The sequence below is a fragment of the Acipenser ruthenus genome, chromosome 1 (genome assembly GCF_902713425.1).
Source record: "Acipenser ruthenus chromosome 1, fAciRut3.2 maternal haplotype, whole genome shotgun sequence".
Lineage (NCBI taxonomy): Eukaryota > Metazoa > Chordata > Actinopteri > Acipenseriformes > Acipenseridae > Acipenser > Acipenser ruthenus.
This window is the reverse complement of record NC_081189.1, coordinates 119,310,669-119,332,356: the sequence shown is the minus strand read 5'-3', so window position 1 is coordinate 119,332,356 and position 21,688 is coordinate 119,310,669. Positions and strand designations below refer to the sequence as shown.

The following is a 21,688-nucleotide window of genomic DNA, read 5'->3' as shown; positions in this document are numbered from 1 at the left end:
TGTTAGACTTGCTTTGAAATAATGCCATCAAGCTGTGACAATGAAAGGCTGTTAACCATTAAACTAAAAGTTTTGATTCCACTAAAATTTATTTTTCAATATTTTAGGTGTCCCAATTTCCCACCTTATAGACACCCACCCGTGTCTCATGTAAAATGTTTCTCAATATTTCCCAATGCGAGGGCCTCAGTAAAATCAAAACCATTTGCAGACTTTACCCTTAAAGTTGAAGTCTTCAATGAATTTAACATTCACACTGTTGGAAGGGGGACATTTTTCAAAAGTATAGCCCTGCTCTTAGTTTATGTTACACACAAAATATGAACATTCATTTCTTTTAACAATAATCAAAATAAGCTCTAAAAAAAACCAAAAAAAAAAACACACCAACTGTAGTATACATAGTAAGTTATGTGTTACTTCACGCATGGGGAGAGCCCTTGTGTAATGATAGGTGGGCTCTGTGTCGAGGGCTGAAGAAACGCTGGCTCTGTCGAAGGCTGGAGAAACGCTGGCTCTGTGTCGAGGTTTGGAGAAATGCTGGCTCTGTCGAAGGCTGGAGAAACGCTGCTCCAAGGCATGCATGCTTCTTCAGCACCTCCAGGGCAGGTTGGGCCCCAGATCATGTGGACCTGGACGTGGGTGTGTGTCCCCTGCAAGAGGACAGGGACTCCATGAAGCCACACTGCCCTGGGCTCTCTCCGCGAGGAGCCTGCCCAGTCTGACTCCAGGGGGCTGGTGGGATCGGTGCTGGAAAATTAAGTGAGGGGATTCAGTCTTTTGTAATTTTTACAGCATTGAAGATGGGGGTGGAAAAAACAACCCAGGACACAACCTCGGTGTCCTCAGAGCTAGTTACCGCCATGCTTGGGGGTGAGTGTTTAGATGGGACAGAGTGCCGAGTAGTATACAGGGGATGCAGATCTCCTTCCCTGTGTGTAGAGGGTAGCACACCAGCCTGCTAAGGAGAACGGAAGGGCAAACTTAAAGCTGTTCTCTGAGAAACAAATAATTTTACTTGTTCTACCTGGAACTAAGTTGTTTCCTGAGGTTTATATTACTGTATTAATTTTTTTTTTCCTTTCAGAAAACAAAGGCATAGCATTCTTGATCACATCGTCCTACATATTGTTGTGGAGACCTGCTTCGCCAGACCAACAGCAGGGAGTAGTTGCTGTATACGGTACAATAGTTCAGATACTGAGTCCCTTTCTCTGTATCTGCCTTTACCTGTCTGGGAGTTTGTCAGGTAAACTCAGTGCCCACTAGCAGTGCAATGAATACCTGGCACTAGATTCCAAGTTCCGCAGCAATGTTGCATCAACACTCTGGTGACCTGCGTATTGTCACTGTTTCTGCACAGTCCCTTCGCAGTGATGTTAAAAGGGCCTGACTGGTTTTATAAGGGCTCTGTTGCACATTCAATGTAAACACAACTGTTACGATGTAATGCCTTTGAAGCATTTCAAACGTTTGTCATGAATGATACATTTTCATGACAACACTGGATCTGAATCCAGCCGAGATCGCTGTGTCAAAATCCGAGTCCTTCTAAACCATGTTATAAGCAGTAGTGCTTTACTGTGCATAGAAAATGGTCTCTGATAGGCTGTTTTCCTCAGTTTGTTTCAGAAACATATTATTTAAAAGCTAAATATGCTGTTGGGGCTAGGGCAATGTACACTGGAGGACACACTAACTTTTGCAAAAACAATCATGTGTTAAAGGTTTTGAAATATTTCATGTGTGAACTATATATACAATAAATACAACTGACTTTTTTTCCCCTTAAGCATAACGACTATGTGACCTTTTAAAGGTTAACAACTTGTGAGAGTCCATCATCCACATCAACTTCGATACTGTTCACAGATCCTACAGAACCTTGGCCTGTCCCATGCACCTTCATTGGAAATGCTTAAAAACTTCAATTCTTACAAAAAGATTTAAACTACTGCCCTGCTGTTCCCAGAATTACTGTATTACAGCACTGGATGACACAGTGCCTCTATCGATATCCTACTGACAGATTTTCCTTTGTACACCCTTACCCCAAACCCCAGTCTGAGTCCCTGCCTCTCTCACGTGTCTGTTTGCCTGCTGCCCGCTAAGCACATTCCACCTCATTACATTGAACCCAAGCAAACTCCAAACTCAGGTGCATGCTTAGAGGCCAGCTGGTCCGTGTCTTGTAATGAGAATCGGAGAGGAGGTGCCGGGTGGTCTACGGATCCTACCCTTCTCTGCAGGGGAGATGAGCTCTCCAGGTGCAGCCAGCCCAGGCTCATTAGGGGAGGCGCTAATGAGGAAGGAGTCTGATCAAGCCCCACACCCGACTGGGCTTGTCAGGCAGCCCCCTGAGCTAGGAGGGAGGAGGCTGAGAGGGACTGGAAAGAGTAAGAGGGAGGGCGGTTCAGGATCTTTGTGACTCACTGACCCTCTTGTGTGTTCGGGGTGGGTCAGGATGTCAGGGGAGGCGGAGGGGTGAGGACTGGCTTTTGTGACCTGACAGCCTGTAGCCTCTTTAAATAACTGTTACTTTCGTTCAGGCCCCTTTCCCCCATGGCTGTGTCCTGAATGACGGGGGTACAAAGAGGAGCAGAAGGCATGTGTTACAATGTAATTAGTGATCACACACATTCGCTGGGGCGGGGCGGGGCGATAGGACTGCTGACCGGTGTCAATCAATCTCAGCACACCATCGTGCTTTACAGTGTACAGTACATGTTATACAGCTATATGATATACCCCCCTGGCTCATATAGGCACCCTTAGCAAAGTTTAACATTGTCATTTTAAAGCTTTCCCATGATTCTACAATGCATATACCATAGTTTACTATGGTTTGACATGGAAGACTTGTACAATGGTACAGACAAAATCTGGACAATTCTAGTCCTGGGGCAGGTATTCCTGTACAGTAACTAGATGGAGGTTTATTTGGTTCATTTAAACTATTTATAACAGGGTTGAAAACAAAGTCCATGCACAGACTTGTATGTAATAACAATGTAGCTGCTGAATGACTGTAAATCAATAAGTACATTGAAGATACACTAAATGAATGCCATGCGTGTTCTAAGTGTGTCCTGGGATCATGCAGATTAAACAGGGATGTCCTGGAAATCACATGAAACCCCACATTTCATTTCCTTTAGGAAACCAACCCGAGCGTCCTTATTACAAACCCAACACATCCATATGAAAACCGACCCGAGCGTCCTTATTACAAACCCAACACATCCATATGAAAACCGACCCGAGCGTCCTTATTACAAACCCAACACATCCATATGAAAACCGACCCGAGCGTCCTTATTACAAACCCAACACATTTATATGAAAACCGACCCGAGCGTCCTTATTACAAACCCAACACATTCATATGAAAACCGACCCGAGCGTCCTTATTACAAACCCAACACATCCATATGAAAACCGACCCGAGCGTCCTTATTACAAACCCAACACATCCATATGAAAACCGACCCGAGCGTCCTTATTACAAACCCAACACATTTATATGAAAACCGACCCGAGCGTCCTTATTACAAACCCAACACATTCATATGAAAACCGACCCGAGCGTCCTTATTACAAACCCAACACATCCATATGAAAACCGACCCGAGCGTCCTTATTACAAACCCAACACATCCATATGAAAACCGACCCGAGCGTCCTTATTACAAACCCAACACATTCATATGAAAACCGACCCGAGCGTCCTTATTACAAACCCAACACATCCATATGAAAACCGACCCGAGCGTCCTTATTACAAACCCAACACATTCATATGAAAACCGACCCGAGCGTCCTTATTACTAACCCAACACATTTATATGAAAACTGAAATGCTTGTAGCTTTGCTTTTCCACAACTTTTCAATTATTATTAATTTTTAATTTCCTGGATGTAGCTTTTGATGGTAGCTCTGCAATCAACACATTTTATTGACTCCTGAAACATTCTGCTGTGGACAGGCCGAGCTCCCCTTCACATTGAACATGACAAGCAGAGGCCCACTGACACACCGTCCTGCATGCTGTGGAGAAGAGAAGGAGCGTTAGGAAGGGACTGTGCCACCGGCAACCACTGAGAGAACCCTCTGAGGGGTAACGGAGAGTCTGGACGGTGTTTAAAAAAGTGAGAATGTCCTGGATCTCTGCAGTTTGGACGTCATGTTTCTAACAGCATTATTCATGGCATTGTTAAGAATTCAATTCAGTGCTGCTTCAATCTCTCCTGGATCTCTGCAGTGTGGACGTCATGTCTCTAACAGCATTATTCATGGCATTGTTAAGAATTCAATTCAGTGCTGCTTCAGTCTCTCCTGGATCTTTGCAGTGTGGACGTCATGTTTCTAACAGCATTATTCATGGCATCATTAAGAATTCAATTCAGTGCTGCTTCAATCTCTCCTGGATCTTTGCAGTGTGGACGTCATGTTTCTAACAGCATTATTCATGGCATCATTAAGAATTCAATTCAGTGCTGCTTCAATCTCTCTTGGATCTCTGCAGTGTGAACGTCATGTTTCTAACTGCATTATTCATGGCATTGTTAAGAATTCAGCCCTGATGTCATTGTATAATTTAACTACAATGATAGCCAAACTCTGACTGTTGAAGAGCAGGTTCCAAGGCTGTGAGGTTAGTTTTGAACGTCCAAGGCAATGGCCTTCAATATCAGAAGATATGCAGAATATTTGGACAGGTTTAAAACATTGAGGCACACTTCGTACATTGCATGTATGTTGACTGAACTTCAGAAAATGGGTAATTGCATATCAATAAAGCATTTATGCCATGGAAAAACAAGATTCATGTATTAGATCTGTATGGGCCCTATTGGCAAAACTTTAAGAACAGCTTGAAGGAAAGTTTTTTTAAGGAAAGTTTGCTTAATAAAATCAAGTTTCCAGTTCAATAGTCGCAACTGCGGTACAGGTGTATTTAATTTGTCAAAGTCCTATTTAACCTTAAGGAATGTTTAAAATGTTTACGGGCAGCAGTGTGGAGTAGTGGTTAGGGCTCTAGACTCTTGACCAGAGGGTTGTGGGTTCAATGCCAGGTGGGGGACACTGTTGCTGTACCTTTGAGCAAGGTACTTTACCTAGATTGCTCCAGTAAAAACCCAACTGTATAAATGGGTAATTTTATGTAAAAAATAATGTGATATCTTATAACAATTGTAAGTCGCCCTGGATAGGGGCATCTGCTAATAAATAAATAATAATAATAAAAACTCTCAATAAACAGCCCTTAAAAAAACAAGATTCTTTATAGAGAGGAAAGTTCCAAAGACCTCAGAGTCGTAGGATTAAAACTTAAAGTGTAAAAAAGTTGACAGGTAAATATTGAAACAAGGCATCACCCTTTTATACCCCTAAGAGTAACTGAGTAGATTTGCTGGTAGTCCCAGATTAGGATCTGCCAGTTTATTCATTGTAAAATAACTGTCCATCTTGGAACAAACTGTCTGCTTACCGAGACTTCTACCCCTTTAGGTCCCTGCCCAATGTCAAATGTACTGGACACTGGGCAGCAAAGGGGTACCAGAGTTATTCTGTACATGGACCAGCTGTAAACAAGGAATAGATGACTTGCTAAAACTTCCCTTATAAAAGTTCACCACAGTATCTTTGCACAGTATTTTTGCATTGTGTTTTACCGTGGTTAAACTCTGCATTCACCATAGTTTACCTAGGATTGCCATGTTTATTAATATGCTTTACCATACCTCACTATTCTTTACTATTATTATTATTATTAGTTTATTTAGCAGACGCCTTTATCCAAGGCGACTTACAGAGACTAGGGTGTGTGAACTATGCATCAGCTGCAGAGTCACTTACAACTACGTCTCACCCGAAAGACGGAGCACAAGGAGGTGAAGTGACTTGCTCAGGGTCACACAGTGAGTCAGTGGCTGAGGTGGGATTTGAACCCGGGAGCACCTGGTTACAAGCCCTTTTCTTTAACCACTGGACCACACAGCCTCCTATTCTTTCACAGTGCTTGATAACACTTAGCTGTGGTTTTATAAAGGTTGCAGTCAGAGATGATTGTTGCTGTTCGAGTGCTATGTTGTCGGAGGGCCACGGCCTTTGCTTGACCAGTATTGGTTCTGACATGCAGAAGCACCAGTTGTGTAAAGGTCGTGACCTCGCAGCAGGCCTTGCCAGGGCAGGGCTCGGAGCTGACACATCTGCATGGCTCAGACCGGGGCTGCCCACTGCGCCTGCAACCTCAGCCCTGCCCCGCACACAGCAGATTAAACCACCTGCCTTCTGCTGCGCTTCAAAGCTGGGAATAAATAAAAGGAGGCGATTGAAAAGTGTAGCTGCTCTAATTGGGCTTGGCTTTCCTCAGTTCTCTGTGGGGAGCAGTGGGGGAGGGTGAGCAGATATGAGAGTTCAACTGTTTCTAAAACTATTGTACTGGGTGATTCCCCCCTCTTCCTCTTCTCCCTTGTTCATGTTTTCTCCTTGAATCGAAGCACATGCTGCGCATGACGGACCTCATGGTGAATGACAGCGGAGGGCTTGTTCCGTTCCACTGTTTCCAAGCGACAGGGAAACAGAATCCTGCCTTGTTTCTCCCAGCCACCTGCGTCCTGGCCATTGGCAGCACTTTGCACATTCCATGGTCCTATGATAATCCCGAGATGGTAGCAGCCAAGGCTGTGGCTAGACAAGGAGGAAGAAGTGTGTGGGGGTGGGGGTGGGGGTTTCGAGGGTTAGAGTACACACTGTTACAACGGAAAAGAAAGCTTCCGCTGCAAAGCTTTGCAGACTTTTATTCGTTTATGTACAGTGCCGTGAAAAAGTATTTGCCCCCTGTCTGATTTTCTGCATTTTTGCACATTTTTCACATTGTATTTGGTCAGATTGATTTATGGGTTGAGAGTACTTGGAACTGCAAACACAAGTCAAAAAGGAAGTTAGAAAGGCCAAGAGAGAAATAGAAATCAATATTGCTAAGGGGGCTAAAACCAATTCCAAAATATTTTTCCAATATTATAACAGCAAGAGAACATTCAATGAGGAGGTTAAATGTCTAAGAGACACAAATGGCAAAATCATAGATGAAGAAAAAAAATAGCAAAAAAATAGTATGTTCCTGGATAGGAACATGCCCCACATGTCGACCTGTTCCTATCCAGTTTTAAATAACTTTAGCATAACAGAGGCAGAAGTGTTAAAGAGACTAGGAGCTCTTAAAATAAACAAATCCCCTGGGCCAGATGAGATCCTCCCAATAGTACTCAAAGAAATGAAAGAAGTTATTTACAAACCGCTAACCAAGATCATGCAACAGTCTCTTGACACAGGGGTTGTACTGAAAGACTGGAGAATTGCAAACGTAATACCGATCCACAAAAAGGAGACAAAACCGAACCAGGTAACTACAGACCAATAAGCCTGACTTCTATTATATGTAAACTTATGGAAACTATAATAAGATCTAAAATGGAAAAATACATATATGGTAACAATATCCTGGGAGACAGTCGGCATGGTTTTAGGAAAGGGAGATCGAGTCTAACTAACCTGCTTGACTTTTTTGAGAATGCAACATTGACAATGGATAATTGCAAAGCATACACCATGGTTTATTTAGATTTCCAGAAAGCTTTTCACAATGTCCTGCATAAAAGATTAAATCTCAAACTGAACGCAGTAGGGATTCAAGGAAATGCATGCACATGGATTAGGGAGTGGTTAACATGTAGAAAACAGAAAGAACTGATTAAAGGAGAAACCTCAAAATGGAGCGAGGTAACCAGTGGTGTACCACAGGGATCAGTATTAGGTCCTCTGCTATTCCTAATCTACATTAATGATTTAGATTCTGGTATAGTAAGCAAACTTGTTAAATTTGCAGATGACACAAAAATAGGAGGAGTGGCAAACACTGTTGCAGCAGCAAAGGTCATTAAAAATGATCTAGACAGCATTCAGAACTGGGCAGACACATGGCAAATGACATTTAATAGAGAAAAGTGTAAGGTATTGCACGCAGGCAATAAAAATGTGCATTATAAATATCATATGGGAGATGCTGAAATTGAAGAAGGAATCTATGAAAAAGACCTAGGAGTTTATGTTGACTCAGAAATGTCTTCATCTAGACAATGTAGGGAAGCTATAAAAAAGGCCAACAAGATGCTCGGATATATTGTGAGAAGTGTTGAATTTAAATCAAGGGAAGTAATGTTAAAACTTTACAATGCATTAGTAAGACCTCACCTAGAATATTGTGTTCAGTTCTGGTCACCTCGTTACCAAAAGGATATTTGCTGCTTTAGAAAGAGTGCAAAGAAGAGCAACCAGAATTATCCCGGGATTAAAAGGCATGTCGTATGCAGACAGGCTAAAAGAATTGAATCTATTCAGTCTTGAACAAAGAAGACTACGCGGCGATCTGATTCAAACATTCAAGGTATAGACAATGTCGACCCAGGGGACTTATTTGACCTGAAAAAAAGAAACAAGGACCAGGGGTCACAAATGGAGATTAGATAAAGGGGCATTCAGAACAGAAAATAGGAGGCACTTTTTTAAACAGAGAATTGTGAGGGTCTGGAACCAACTCCCCAGTAATGTTTTTGAAGCTGACACCCTGGGATCCTTCAAGAAGCTGCTTGATGAGATTCTGGGATCAATAAGCTACTAACAACCAAACGAGCAAGATGGGCTGAATGGCCTCTTCTCATTTGTAAACCTTCTTATGTTCTTATGTTCTTATGTTCTTATGTTCTTATGTTCTTATGCACGCAGGGGGCCTGTATGGCACCATTATCTGACCAGTAGGGCTGCTGAATAATGGCAAGGTGAACTATCCCCCTCGTTGATTTAACTGCTAACCCTGCAGTATTTCAATAGGACTGGGGAACAACATATTATTACAATCATCAACAACAGGGGAAGAATAAGGCTGGAGCTAAATATATATACAACACTGAGAACAGATTATCAGTGTTGTTGACCTGTGCTCACTTCTATAAACTGCTCTCCAGTCCAACACTAGGAATCATACATAGTCTACACTCATCTAGATTAGCCAACATGCATGTTGTACATCATAAGCATGCACATTTCTGCACCTTGCCTACTCCACCAGCATGTCTGTAGAAACCAAGTTTGTAACCAACCGTGGAAATGTACAAACCTGTATTCAAATTGCATCTGCGGTTCTACTGCTAGGCATTGACTGAATGATGGATGGAAGGAGTTGTATTATATGTATTATAGCCTTTATTACCAGGCACAGCATTCCCATTGTTTTTATGGAGATCAGCTGTTCACACAGACACTCGATGATGAAACGCTTCACACCCACCCCGGTCAGCAAAAGCTGCTGGTTTTTATATAATAGTCGAGGGATTAACTGGCTTTCAATTACCTAGTTTATCCATCGAGCACATTCTGCACGGGATTTCTGATATGCGTGTTTGATAAATCACTCGCTGCCGACCACACATTCTCACAAGTTTTAGCTAGGGAATTTTAACCTCATCCAGAGCTGTCAAACAATAACAACAGAACTTGTTTTAACAACCACTAAACAGTACATTTAAATAATAATATTAAATATTATTTGTTTATTTAGCAGACGCCTTTATCCAAGATGACTTACAGAGACTAGGGTGTGTGAACTATGCATCAGCTGCAGAGTCACTTACAACTACGTCTCACCCGAAAGACGGAGCACAAGGAGGTTAAGTGACTTGCTCAGGGTCACACAATGAGTCAGTAGCTGAGATGGGATTTGAACCGGGGACCTCCTGGTTACAAAGCAGTTTCTTTAATCACTGGACCACACAGCCTCCATATACAACAGAATAATACAACAGAAATACAAAATAAAAACAGGGGCAGGGTGTACCCCGTCACAGGGAAGCAAAATCTGAAAGATCTGAAGTTGTCTGCACACACGGAGTGAACTTCCATTGCCCTGCGGATGATACCCAGCTACATCTGTACCTAAAGCCAGGAAATTCTTCTGCTGGGGAGCCACTTGCTGCTTGTTTTGCAGACATCAAGTGTTGGATGTCTCAGAATTATTTAATGATAAATTCAGATAAAACAGAGGTTATGCTAGTGGGCTCTCAGAACCAACTAAAAATGTGGGGCTAATGAGCCCCACATCTTTGATCCTGATCTATCATTTGAGACTTATATTAGGGAAGTTACAAAATAATCTTTTTACCATTTGAGAAATATAGCCAAACTTAGTCAAATTATTTCTGTATCTGATGCTGAGAGCCTTTGTTTCATCTAGAATTGATTATTATATATTCTACATGTGATATCCAGCTTGCAGCTTGTTCAGAATAACAGCGCTAGAATTCTGACTAAAACCAGGAAAAGTGAACATATTAGCCTCCAATAAGCAAAAAGGAAAGCGCTGAAATCAATAAATCATAAAGAAAGTAATTATGAAAAAAAATGAAGACAAACATTTAGAGTGGAGGTTTCATCTGGCTTCCTTATGACAGTGAAAAAAAAGTAATGTTCTACCTTGTTTGGCGTCAGTTTCCCAGACTTGCAGATAAAACAGCAGCTTTGTTTGTTGTGAATTCAACATTTTGTTTACATCATATGTAGTCTCACAGTAAGATGATCCCGATCGACACCCAGATACGAGATCGAATTGTCTAACTTTTTGATTTGGGATCCGATGTGTTCAGGTCAAAAATTGTTTTGTAGAAATGGATTAGCATTTATAAGTGCAGTTGTTTTGTAGAAATGGATTCGCGTTTATAAGTGCAGTTGTTTTGTAGAAATGGATTAGTGTTTATAAGTTCCAGTTGTTTTGTAGAAATGGATTAGAGTTTATAAGTGCAGTTGTTTTGTAGAAATGGATTAGCGTTTATAAGTGCAGTTGTTTTGTAGAAATGGATTAGCGTTTATAAGTGCAGTTGTTTTGTAGAAATGGATTAGCGTTTATAAGTGTAGTTGTTTTAGCTCACAAATGATCTTAGCTCTTGCTGCTGTCACTCTCTCAGCACATAATGACAAAACATATAGATATATTGGGCCAGATAAAATTGCATCCGGGCCAGTAAAAACAGTAAGCCAGTGACCCAAGGGGCCCGTAGTTAAAAATCTAAACATAGAGCCCTGATAGATTTTAAGATTTTGCTGTTAACCCAATGCCCTGAATGGATTAGCACCTAGTTAATTGCAGGAGTTACTGACCCTGTATCTTCCAAACCGCACTCTGAGATCACAGGATGCGGGGCTGCTGGTTATTCCTAGGGTCAACAAGAGCAACACGGGAGGAAGGGCTTTTTCATGCAGAGCCCCTAAATTATGGAATGCCCTTCCCTCATCAAGGAACTGGGACTGTTACAATTTTTAAGTCAAGACTGAAAACACACTTTTATAAAACGTCTGTCTTATCTTAGTGGGTTTTAATGTAACTTTTAAATTGCTGCTTTTTAACATTTTTTTTATCATACAGTTATTTAAATATGCTATTTAATATGTAGCAGTTGTGTGTGTGACAAGCCTGGGGATCTTTATACAAAGGTAGAGTGTAAATGTAAATGCTCTTTTTAATGTACTGTACAGTGCTGTAAGAACATAAGAACATAAGAAAGTTTACAAATGAGAGGAGGCCATTCAGCCCATCTTGCTCGTTTGGTTGTTAGTAGCTTATTGATCCCAGAATCTCATCAAGCAGCTTCTTGAAGGATCCCAGGGTGTCAGCTTCAACAACATTACTGGGGAGTTGGTTCCAGACCCTCACAATTCTCTGTGTAAAAAAGTGCCTCCTATTTTCTGTTCTGAATGTCCCTTTATCTAATCTCCATTTATGACCCCTGGTCCTTTTTTCTTTTTTCAAGTCAAAGAAGTCCCCCGGGTTGACATTGTCTATACCTTTTAGGATTTTGAATGTTTGAATCAGATCGCCGCGTAGTCTTCTTTGTTCAAGACTGAATAGATTCAATTCTTTTAGCCTGTCTGCATACGACATGCCTTTTAATCCCGGGATAATTCTGGTTGCTCTTCTTTGCACTCTTTCTAAAGCAGCAATATCCTTTTTGTAACGAGGTGACCAGAACTGAACACAATATTCTAGGTGAGGTCTTACTAATGCATTGTAGAGTTTTAACATTACTTCCCTTGATTTAAATTCAACACTTCTCACAATATATCCAAGCATCTTGTTAGCCTTTTTTATAGCTTCCCCACATTGTCTAGATGAAGACATTTCTGAGTCAACATAAACTCCTAGGTCTTTTTCATAGTTCCCTTCTTCAATTTCACTATCTCCCATATGATATTTATAATGCACATTTTTATTGCCCGCATGCAATACTTTACACTTTTCTCTATTAAATTTCATTTGCCATGTGTCTGCCCAATTTTGAATGCTGTCTAGATCATGTTGAATGACCTTTGCTGCTTCAACAGTGTTTGCCACTCCTCCTATTTTTGTGTCGTCTGCAAATTTAACGAGTTTGCTTACTATTATTATTATTATTATTTATTTCTTAGCAGACGCCCTTATCCAGGGCGACTTACAATTGTTACAAGATATCACATTATTTTTACATACAATTACATTATTTTTTACACATTATTTTTACATACAATTACCCATTTATACAGTTGGGTTTTTACAGGAGCAATCTAGGTAAAGTACCTTGCTCAAGGGTACAGCAGCAGTGTCCCCCCACCAGGGATTGAACCCAAGACCCTCCGGTCAAGAGTCCAGAGCCCTAACCACTACTCCACGCTGCTGCCCTACTATATCAGAGTCTAAATCATTAATGTAGATTAGGAATAGCAGAGGACCTAATACTGATCCCTGTGGTACACCACTGGTTACCTCGCTCCATTTCGAGGTTTCTCCTCTAATCAGTACTTTCTGTTTTCTACCTGTTAACCACTCCCTAATCCATGTGCATGCATTTCCTTGAATCCCTACTGCGTTCAGTTTGAGAATTAATCTTTTATGCGGGACTTTGTCAAAAGCTTTCTGGAAATCTAAATAAACCATGTCGTATGCTCTGCAGTTATCCATTTTCAATGTTGCATCCTCAAAAAAGTCAAGTAGGTTAGTTAGACTCGATCTCCCTTTCTAGTGGCTGGATGCAGAAGTGGAAGTGCTGTCGGTGAGGCCCAACACAACTGTACTCTTGTTAACTTATGAGCAGTGTATGGTTGATCTGCACTGCCTGTAATATTGTCATGAATCGGCTGTGTGAGGGCTGGCGTTTACTGTTTCAACCAATTAGCACTATGCATTGCAATGTCAGGGCGGGTGCTTATCGTTTCAACCTATCAGCACCAAGCATTGCCCTCAATAGGTTTACTTTCCAAAAGTCAATGTCTGATGACAAAACGTGAAAAACATTCTCTAGCATCCAGCACTACATTTAAAACAAAGCCGAGCAAGGAATATTTTAACTGTTGACATACATATGTCAATATATCTATCAATAAACAAGTCATATTATTACATGTTGTAAGTATTGCATTGTTTGTGTTTGCTTCCCTTTAATAAGCTGCATGTTGGAATTCTAGGTACTGTACAGCGTTGTGCAGATATGCCACTGGAACTGGTTCTGCCATTTGGTGCTACTTGTGTTTGTACTTAATAAATGCTCAATAGATACCGTATTCTATATTTTATGTTGAAACACCTGTCTAATTTTGTGGGTTTACTATTACAAAAACCGTAATTTGAAAATCAAACTTGCTTCAAATAAATAACTAATATACCACAGATACACATAATTTTTCTTAATATCGCTATCTAAGGGAAAAAATGGGGTGGAAAAACTTGATAACCAGACTACAAGCATTGATGTTTTCAGAACATTGTATTTGGTTGATACTAATATAAAGGGATAGGCTATTTAAAGGATTCTAAACTGGGGTATGAAATATTACCAGGAGGACACCCCTCGGGTTATGAGCAGCAGTACGCGCTCCTAGTTACTTGCTGCTAGTTCTGTATCATTGGCAGTCTTGCTTTCAGAAATGCTTCACACTTGTGAATGTAGCGTTGCATGCATCACATCTGTGTTGTTTCCTGTTACCTGCGTCTCAGACAGGTTGAGCTCCCGTGCCAGCTCCGTCCTCTCCCGGCCCACCACGTACTGACAGCGCTGGAACTCCCGCTCCAGACTGTACAGCTGCTCCGCAGAGAACGACGTCCGGATGCGCTTCGGCCGGTCCAGGTCCAAACACTTTGGGAGAACTATTTCCCGAATCGTCCCTTTGACGTCTGGTGTGAGGGGAACAACGGGGAAGAAAGACGCTTCTTTATTTAGCAAGTTTTTACCATAGACACAACAGCACACGTGGTTTATATCCAGAACTTAGATAAAATACATACCTGCATACACGCATACCTGCATACACGCATACATTCATACATACATACACAGGCCTACATACCAGATAAGACTACACAGCGAGTTTACTATATTATTAGTAGTAGAATTGTAACACGTGTATTTTGTGTTTTGGGAATGGCAATTTCTTTCCCTTTTTAATAATAACTAGGCTAAAATATCTGACCCAGCAAGCCTACAGATTATATTATTCAATTATGTATTGATTCATTATTGTTTTTTAAACGCTTTTGTTTTCGGTAATTTTTCCTTCAAGTGCAATATTATTTTTGTAATATTATTAAAAACACATTGATATTATATATATATATATATATATATATATATATATATATATATATATATATATATATATATATATATATATATATATATATATATATATACATACACACACACACAAACATTTCAGATATGAAATCCCTAATAAATGACTTATTTTACATAAAACTATAGCCTTTAGCGCATCTAAAGTTTAAAAATGAACACTTAGATGTGTTGAAAGTATGATGATAATGAGAATACAAAAAAGGTATAATAAATTAAATAAATCCGTAATAAAACCTAGCCTAACAGTGTGAATATGTTTAAGACCAATATTCCAACATCGTTTTTCTTTTAGATTCAGTATCAAGTTAATAAGTGCAAAAAAAAAAAAAAAACACACACAATAAAGACAACAGCACACTAATAATAAACAGACAATGTGCTATGCAATACAATTATTATTGGTATCAATTACATGTGTGGCTGCATATAAAACGTGTTTACTGTCTTGTTTCTGTTCTACCGTTCCAGGCAGTATATAAATGATACTGAAATGACATTCGTGGCTTCGGATTTATAACTACCTAGTCTAACCCCATACACCTGGGCCTGTTTATCTAACAGGAAACCATCACCGTGTAGCTTGATCGGACACCTCCACCCCACATACACATGTTTAACAAAAGTAAAACATATCAACTATCGATACACCTTTTTATTTTTACATTCTTTTTTTAAATTAAAACGTACCACACTAAAACACGCACAAACTAATATTGCTTTAGACTCACAAATGTATCGCTTTACTGAGCCTAAAGAACTTCCGTGTTTATTGTTTATATCAATTTACCTTTATTTAAATAATAATAATAATAATAATAATAATAATAATAATAATAATAATAATAATAATAATAATAATAATAATAAACAACTCTGCTTAGCATCTTTGTATATTAGCCGGTGAAGGCCAGCAATTGTAATACCCTTGCTCTACAAAGTATTTATTTTATTATTAGTGTTATTTTGTTCTTTATTTCTCGTTAAACTATAGCGTCTAATGATGTGACTACACTAAACCAAGCAAAACAACAAAGCAAAGCAGATGGACGACTCTAATTATGGAAGGAGACTTAAAATAATCATGCTCGTGTAGGTCTTAAAACGGGACAGTCCCGCTTTTCTAACGCTGGTCCCAGTGTCCCCACCACTTTTCTCGTGACTCATTTCGTCCCGCTTTTTCAAATGAGCACCGCCGCGCCGGTAACAGAATATTGTACTTGATTGTATTTTCATGCAGGCTGCTGTGTTACTACAATATATAACTTATAACAATACAATGACATTTGATGTGACTAAAGGAAGGTTGAACGACCGGTAGGATTAAAAAGCGGATGTACAGAGCGTGCAAATCTGGGTAATTACTGAACAGTCAACATTCATATTTGCAAACTATCAGAGTGAAGGTGGGTGTTGCTAAAACGAACTGGCGGCTATCCTCGTCTGAATCATCACCCTGACTGCCTGAAGAGGCTAGACTAAGCCTACTGTAGTCTAACAGTAACGGCTCATACAGGTACTGTGTTGGAATTATTCTCTTCGTCCATGTTATTTGTATATCTGCGTGCAAACGGCTTTGCTTCGTGTGTAGCTGTAGCGGACAATTGCGGAAATCAACGCTGTAGTTTCACGCCACGGTGCCATGTTTACAAAGCAGCGCAGTGACGCTTGTTGTGTTTTGAACGCTTCTTTGTGCACCAAATAGCCCATCACAACAATAGGAGGGGCTGTAAAACATGACAAAAGTGTTTGGAAACATGTTTGTTTTATTGAAATAAGTCTATATTCACTTTCACCACCCTCTAAGACACATATGCTAGAGGGTAATACACAATCATTACTAAACTACTGTTGTTATTTTCACATTTGTGAAACTCACGTTGTAAATATTGTTTTTCAGATTTTTCTATTGCTTTAAGTAGACATTTTGTGTTGTTTTTAAATAATGAAATCCAATAGTTTCAGGTTTCCATGTGCCCATTTAATTTCTTTAAAAAATGTTTACATTGATAGTTGAGTACTGTAGATGATACGAATAGTTTAAAACAATTAAAACAAATGAATCACGTCCTCGTTTCATTTGACCTTTCTAATTAAAAAAAAAAATTGTATATCTAAATAAGCTGCCTTAGAGGCGGGATGCATCTATTTTTAATTTGGTGACCCCGTATTTTTATCTCTGTGTTAAATGTATTATAAAATTAGTATATTTTAAGAAAAAAGAAAAAAGACAATGAGGTATTTAAGATTAATGCTATCTGTTGCATGATTGCTCTATAAGGTATTTTATTTTACCACTGCTATTAGTTTTATAGAAGAAAAACATAAATCTTTTTTTTTTTTTTTACTTCAGCAAGAGGCAAATCATTTCTCGAATTACCGGGGGCTGGATGTGACAGTTCCTGCTTTCTCTGTGCAGTTTTTCAGTACCTACAAATCAGTGATAATGACAAAGGGTCTGCTGACAATGTGAAAGTTTATCTGCACGATCCTTGATCGGTACCGAGAAAATGCGTAGATTGAAATAATGGAACAGCAGACAATTCCGTCCTGCAGTGCATACCTTACGAGGTTCCTTTCCGTTTTAAGCGATACCGGTCAGCTTGCAATATGCTAAAAGGGGAGCTTGGAATACAACTATTCGGAAAAATGTAAAGGGTTTGCCTATTTACTATACTTAATAACTACTGCAGAAGGAAATTCCTGTTTTAAACAAAACTCGGAAAAGCTGATTATCTGTGAAAAGGTAGGGATATTTAACACATTTCATCACCTTTAGGGTTCCCACCAAATAATCTAAAATGTATGACTATCCTATAGCATCTATCTATCTATCTATCTATCTATCTATCTATCTATCTATCTATCTATCTATCTATCTATATATATATATATATATATATATATATATACATACATACATACAGAACAAATACCATGGCATTTTAAATGGTAAGAAATTAAATATTTTGAGAAAAAAAAAGATTCTAACGAAGTAACCATTTAATAAATAGAAATATTGACATGTAATATTTTCATACAGGAAGGGCCTGGTTTGCAGATTGGACACTGGAGGATAGCATAAAGGTAGCGATAGAGTGAGATGGAAAGTGGAAATCAAAGAGAGAAGATGCAGTTTATCAGGCAGAAAAGGGACTAGATTTGCAGCAATAATCAGCAATACAATAGATGTTTTGTAAATCGAGATTCTCTGAATTTTGTAACATAAAATTTGAACTCGAGAGCCGAGTTCAAATCATCAACTATACCCGTTGTGTAGAAATGACATTCCAAAGACAATAAGATCATTTATTCACAAGAAGTTTTTGAAAGTAAAAGATTCCATTCTGAATATCACCGTGAGTCTCTGCATTCACATTCAATATGAGATTAGATCAAACATTATCAAAGTGAAAATAAAAACCTCAGAGCTTCCCCGTAGCTTGGAAGTTATGCACAATATTTCCATACAGTTTAAGAACTTAAAAATACAAAAATATAATACAAAAAGCGGAACACATTTAGATTGTCACAAAATAGGAACTTTCAAATTGTGGGTGCGTGTTTGTGTGTGTGTGAGTGTGTGCGTGCGTGCGTGTTTGTGTGTGCGTGCGTGGGTGTGTGCGTGCGTGCGTATTAAAACGCTTGACAAGTGGACAGATGGTAATATATACAAATAAAGACAGCGACACATGCTTTTATCAAACGACGTGCAGTAAACGATACAATACTACACGCATTAGTATAATAATAACAACACTACTAACAATTGTTTAATGTAATAATTCATAAAATTAACGATGAAACTGTTAAACAAGGCAGTTCATAGAAAAATAAGTTTACAAAACAAATGATATCACCGCTTATTTAAGGAGTCGTTTTTCTCATACAAATACAAATGGTACTTATGGGTCTGCGAGTATTTGCATATGCATTTATTTGGTACAGGTAGACTGCTGGTCAGGACGGGCTGTTGTTGCTTGGATAAGTATATCCTAAATGCACGTATGTGTTTGGATCAGTCGCGATATAGGGAGGGTGAATAAAGCCTTACCATAAAATAGCCATTACATACTGAGCTCATGAAAGAAACAAACAAGTACAACCAAACCAACCGGATGCAGTCAGTTATCTTATTCATAAGTGTGGATTGTTTTTGTTGGTTTGCTTTAAGGAAACAGTCGGGCTATAGCCCGGAATGAATTACCATTACTGTTTGACTCTTCCCATGAAAGGTGCCTTTTACATCTGGACTTTAAAAGCTCTGTGTTCATTTTATTGATGTATTTAGAATGTCTGTGTTCATTTTATTGATGTATTTAGAATGTCTGTGTTCATTTTATTGATGTATTTAGAATGTCTGTGTTCATTTTATTGATGCATTTAGAATGTCTGTGTTCATTTTATTTAAGTATTTAGAATGTCTGTGTTCATTTTATTGATGTATTTAGAATGTCTGCGTTCATTTTATTGATGCATTTAGAATGTCTGCGTTCATTTTATTTAAGTATTTAGAATGTCTGTGTTCATTTTATTTAAGTATTTAGAATGTCTGTGTTCATTTTATTGATGTATTTAGAATGTCTGCGTTCATTTTATTTAAGTATTTAGAATGTCTGTGTTCATTTTATTGATGTATTTAGAATGTCTGTGTTCATTTTATTTAAGTATTTAGAATGTCTGTTCATTTTATTTAAGTATTTAGAATGTCTGTGTTCATTTTATTGATGTATTTAGAATGTCTGCGTTCATTTTATTTAAGTATTTAGAATGTCTGTGTTCATTTTATTGATGCATTTAGAATGTCTGTGTTCATTTTATTGATGCATTTAGAATGTCTGTGTTCATTTTATTTAAGTATTTAGAATGTCTGTGTTCATGTTATTGATGCATTTAGAATGTCTGTTCATTTTATTTAAGTATTTAGAATGTCTGTTCATTTTATTGATGCATTTAGAATGTCTGTGTTCATTTTATTGATGCATTTAGAATGTCTGTTCATTTTATTTAAGTATTTAGAATGTCTGTTCATTTTATTTAAGTATTTAGAATGTCTGTTCATTTTATTTAAGTATTTAGAATGTCTGTTCATTTTATTTAAGTATTTAGAATGTCTGTGTTCATTTTATTGATGCATTTAGAATGTCTGTGTTCATTTTGCTCAACTATATATTACAGTAATTACAAAACTGTATTTAATAGCGTTTTCTTTTTTGTATCTTATTTCTACTGATACAAATAAAACGCTATTAAATACAGTTTTGTTAATTGCGATTAGCGGGTTGTCAAAGTTTTGATTTGGTCCCAGCCTTAGTTAGCATAATAAAGAAGAAAATCTAAACATGAATTATTGTTTTACTTATTCTTCATGTACCTGAATACAATTCGGAATTAGATTAATTAGATTAACCGGCAGATGAGCATGCCCCTCTGAATTAACAGCATCGCTGATTGTATAAGATCTGTGTCGTCTTACTGTGTTGATTGGTTAACGGATCGCAAAAGTGTATTTTTCTTCTTTTTTGGTACAAGCAATAATTTGAAACTCATGGCATTCTTTGCAATACTGTTAGCTACTCGTTACTATTAAGTAATTTGCCAGTGTTAAAAAAACGGCATTAGCCACTAAGTAGTTAAATTGTTAACTAAAGGAGTACGTTATTAATGTCGAGTTATTTATGCGACTTTTGTTTAAGCCTGCAGTACACACCAGTTCATCATCATGGTGCTTATTGAAACCAGAAGCGGTGCTATTCCCTATAGCGCATGATTCGTGTGCATCGTTACCCATATTTAAAACCTCCATATTAATAACAGCCTTTTTAAAGTGTGTCAAGCGACATACTATTTGTGTTGGAACAGGACCTCGTGAGGAGGTATAAGACACAGCAGGCTAAAGTGTGAAATAATACTAATACCGTCTGCTTGTATTTGTGCAAATGGAAATGTCGATATTTTTCTTCAGTAAAATTTTGTTTTTATTGCTGTGGATTCGGGATTCAACAAATATATATATATAGTGCATTTCTTGCTTTGAAGTCATACTGGAAATATTCGATTTAAATCGGAAGGCCCGTTGTATCTGATGGTCGTTGTATTTTTTCAGTTTGAAACTGTGTTGGGTTTCCTTACCTCTCACTAAAATCCTCCTGCAGTAGTCGGGGTCCGGTCCTGAACGTTTGTCCTGTCCTTCCTCTTTGGAAGAGGTCGGGGTCGAAGCAGAGGTCCCCGAGGTGTCGGGGTGTCCGTGCCCGGGCGACCGGCTCTCCGTTTCGGTACGTCTTCTATTCTCCCTCGCTCTCTCAGGACAAAGGGCGCTGGATCCACAGTTGTGGCTTCTGTCCTCGCCGATTCCATCGCCCGTGATAATGGCCTGATCAAACATCGATATAAACGGGTTTCTCGTAAAATATCTATCTATTTTTTTGTTTCTATTTTCCTTTAAGACCTCTCCTCCGATCCTAAATAAAAAAAATAGCCAGGTTGCGTAATGCAGGAACGCAGCTCCCCTCCAAGTGCCTGAACATGATCCGAACGGCAAGAGGGGAGGGGGAGGGGGGTCCTTTTGGAGACGTCTAGGGGACCCTCCTTCAGCTAGAGAGACACACTCGCCAAAAAGACATTTTGTGCATGTATAGGGGATCTATGGACTTGAAGCTCTGTCTGTGAAAATATTTGGGGAGGTGCTTTTCTGCCTAACCAAGTATGAAGGAAATGACAAGAAGGCGCGCAACCAACAGAGTGCCGACTCTGGACACGGGGATCCCTCTTCCAAACTTTCCTGAGCAGAGCGATCGGATTTATCGCAGATTCTACTCAGTCTCAAAAATGATCTTCCTCCCCAGGGATTAAACGCTCCGTTTTAACGACGAAAAAAAAACATTTTAACAAGACTCCTATTTTCGAGATGAGGAGAGGGGACATCAGTCAGAATTACCCTCCTATCGTGCTCCTCTCTTACGGTATAGTGACGGGA

The 21,688-nt window shown here is 39.0% G+C and overlaps 1 protein-coding gene across 1 annotated transcript; it reads right to left on the bottom strand.

The window, feature by feature from the left end:
- Positions 1-318: 318 nt before the first annotated feature.
- Positions 319-21,346, bottom strand: LOC117421189 (ventral anterior homeobox 2-like). The gene is made up of 3 exons (XM_034912976.2): positions 20,845-21,346; positions 14,068-14,255; positions 319-750 (listed from the first exon to the last, which is right to left on the bottom strand). The coding sequence occupies exons 1-3, from the start codon at positions 21,095-21,097 to the stop codon at positions 592-594; spliced, it is 600 nt and encodes a 199-aa protein (XP_034768867.2). The 5' UTR covers positions 21,098-21,346; the 3' UTR covers positions 319-591.
- Between the last annotated feature and the right edge of the window lie 342 nt (positions 21,347-21,688).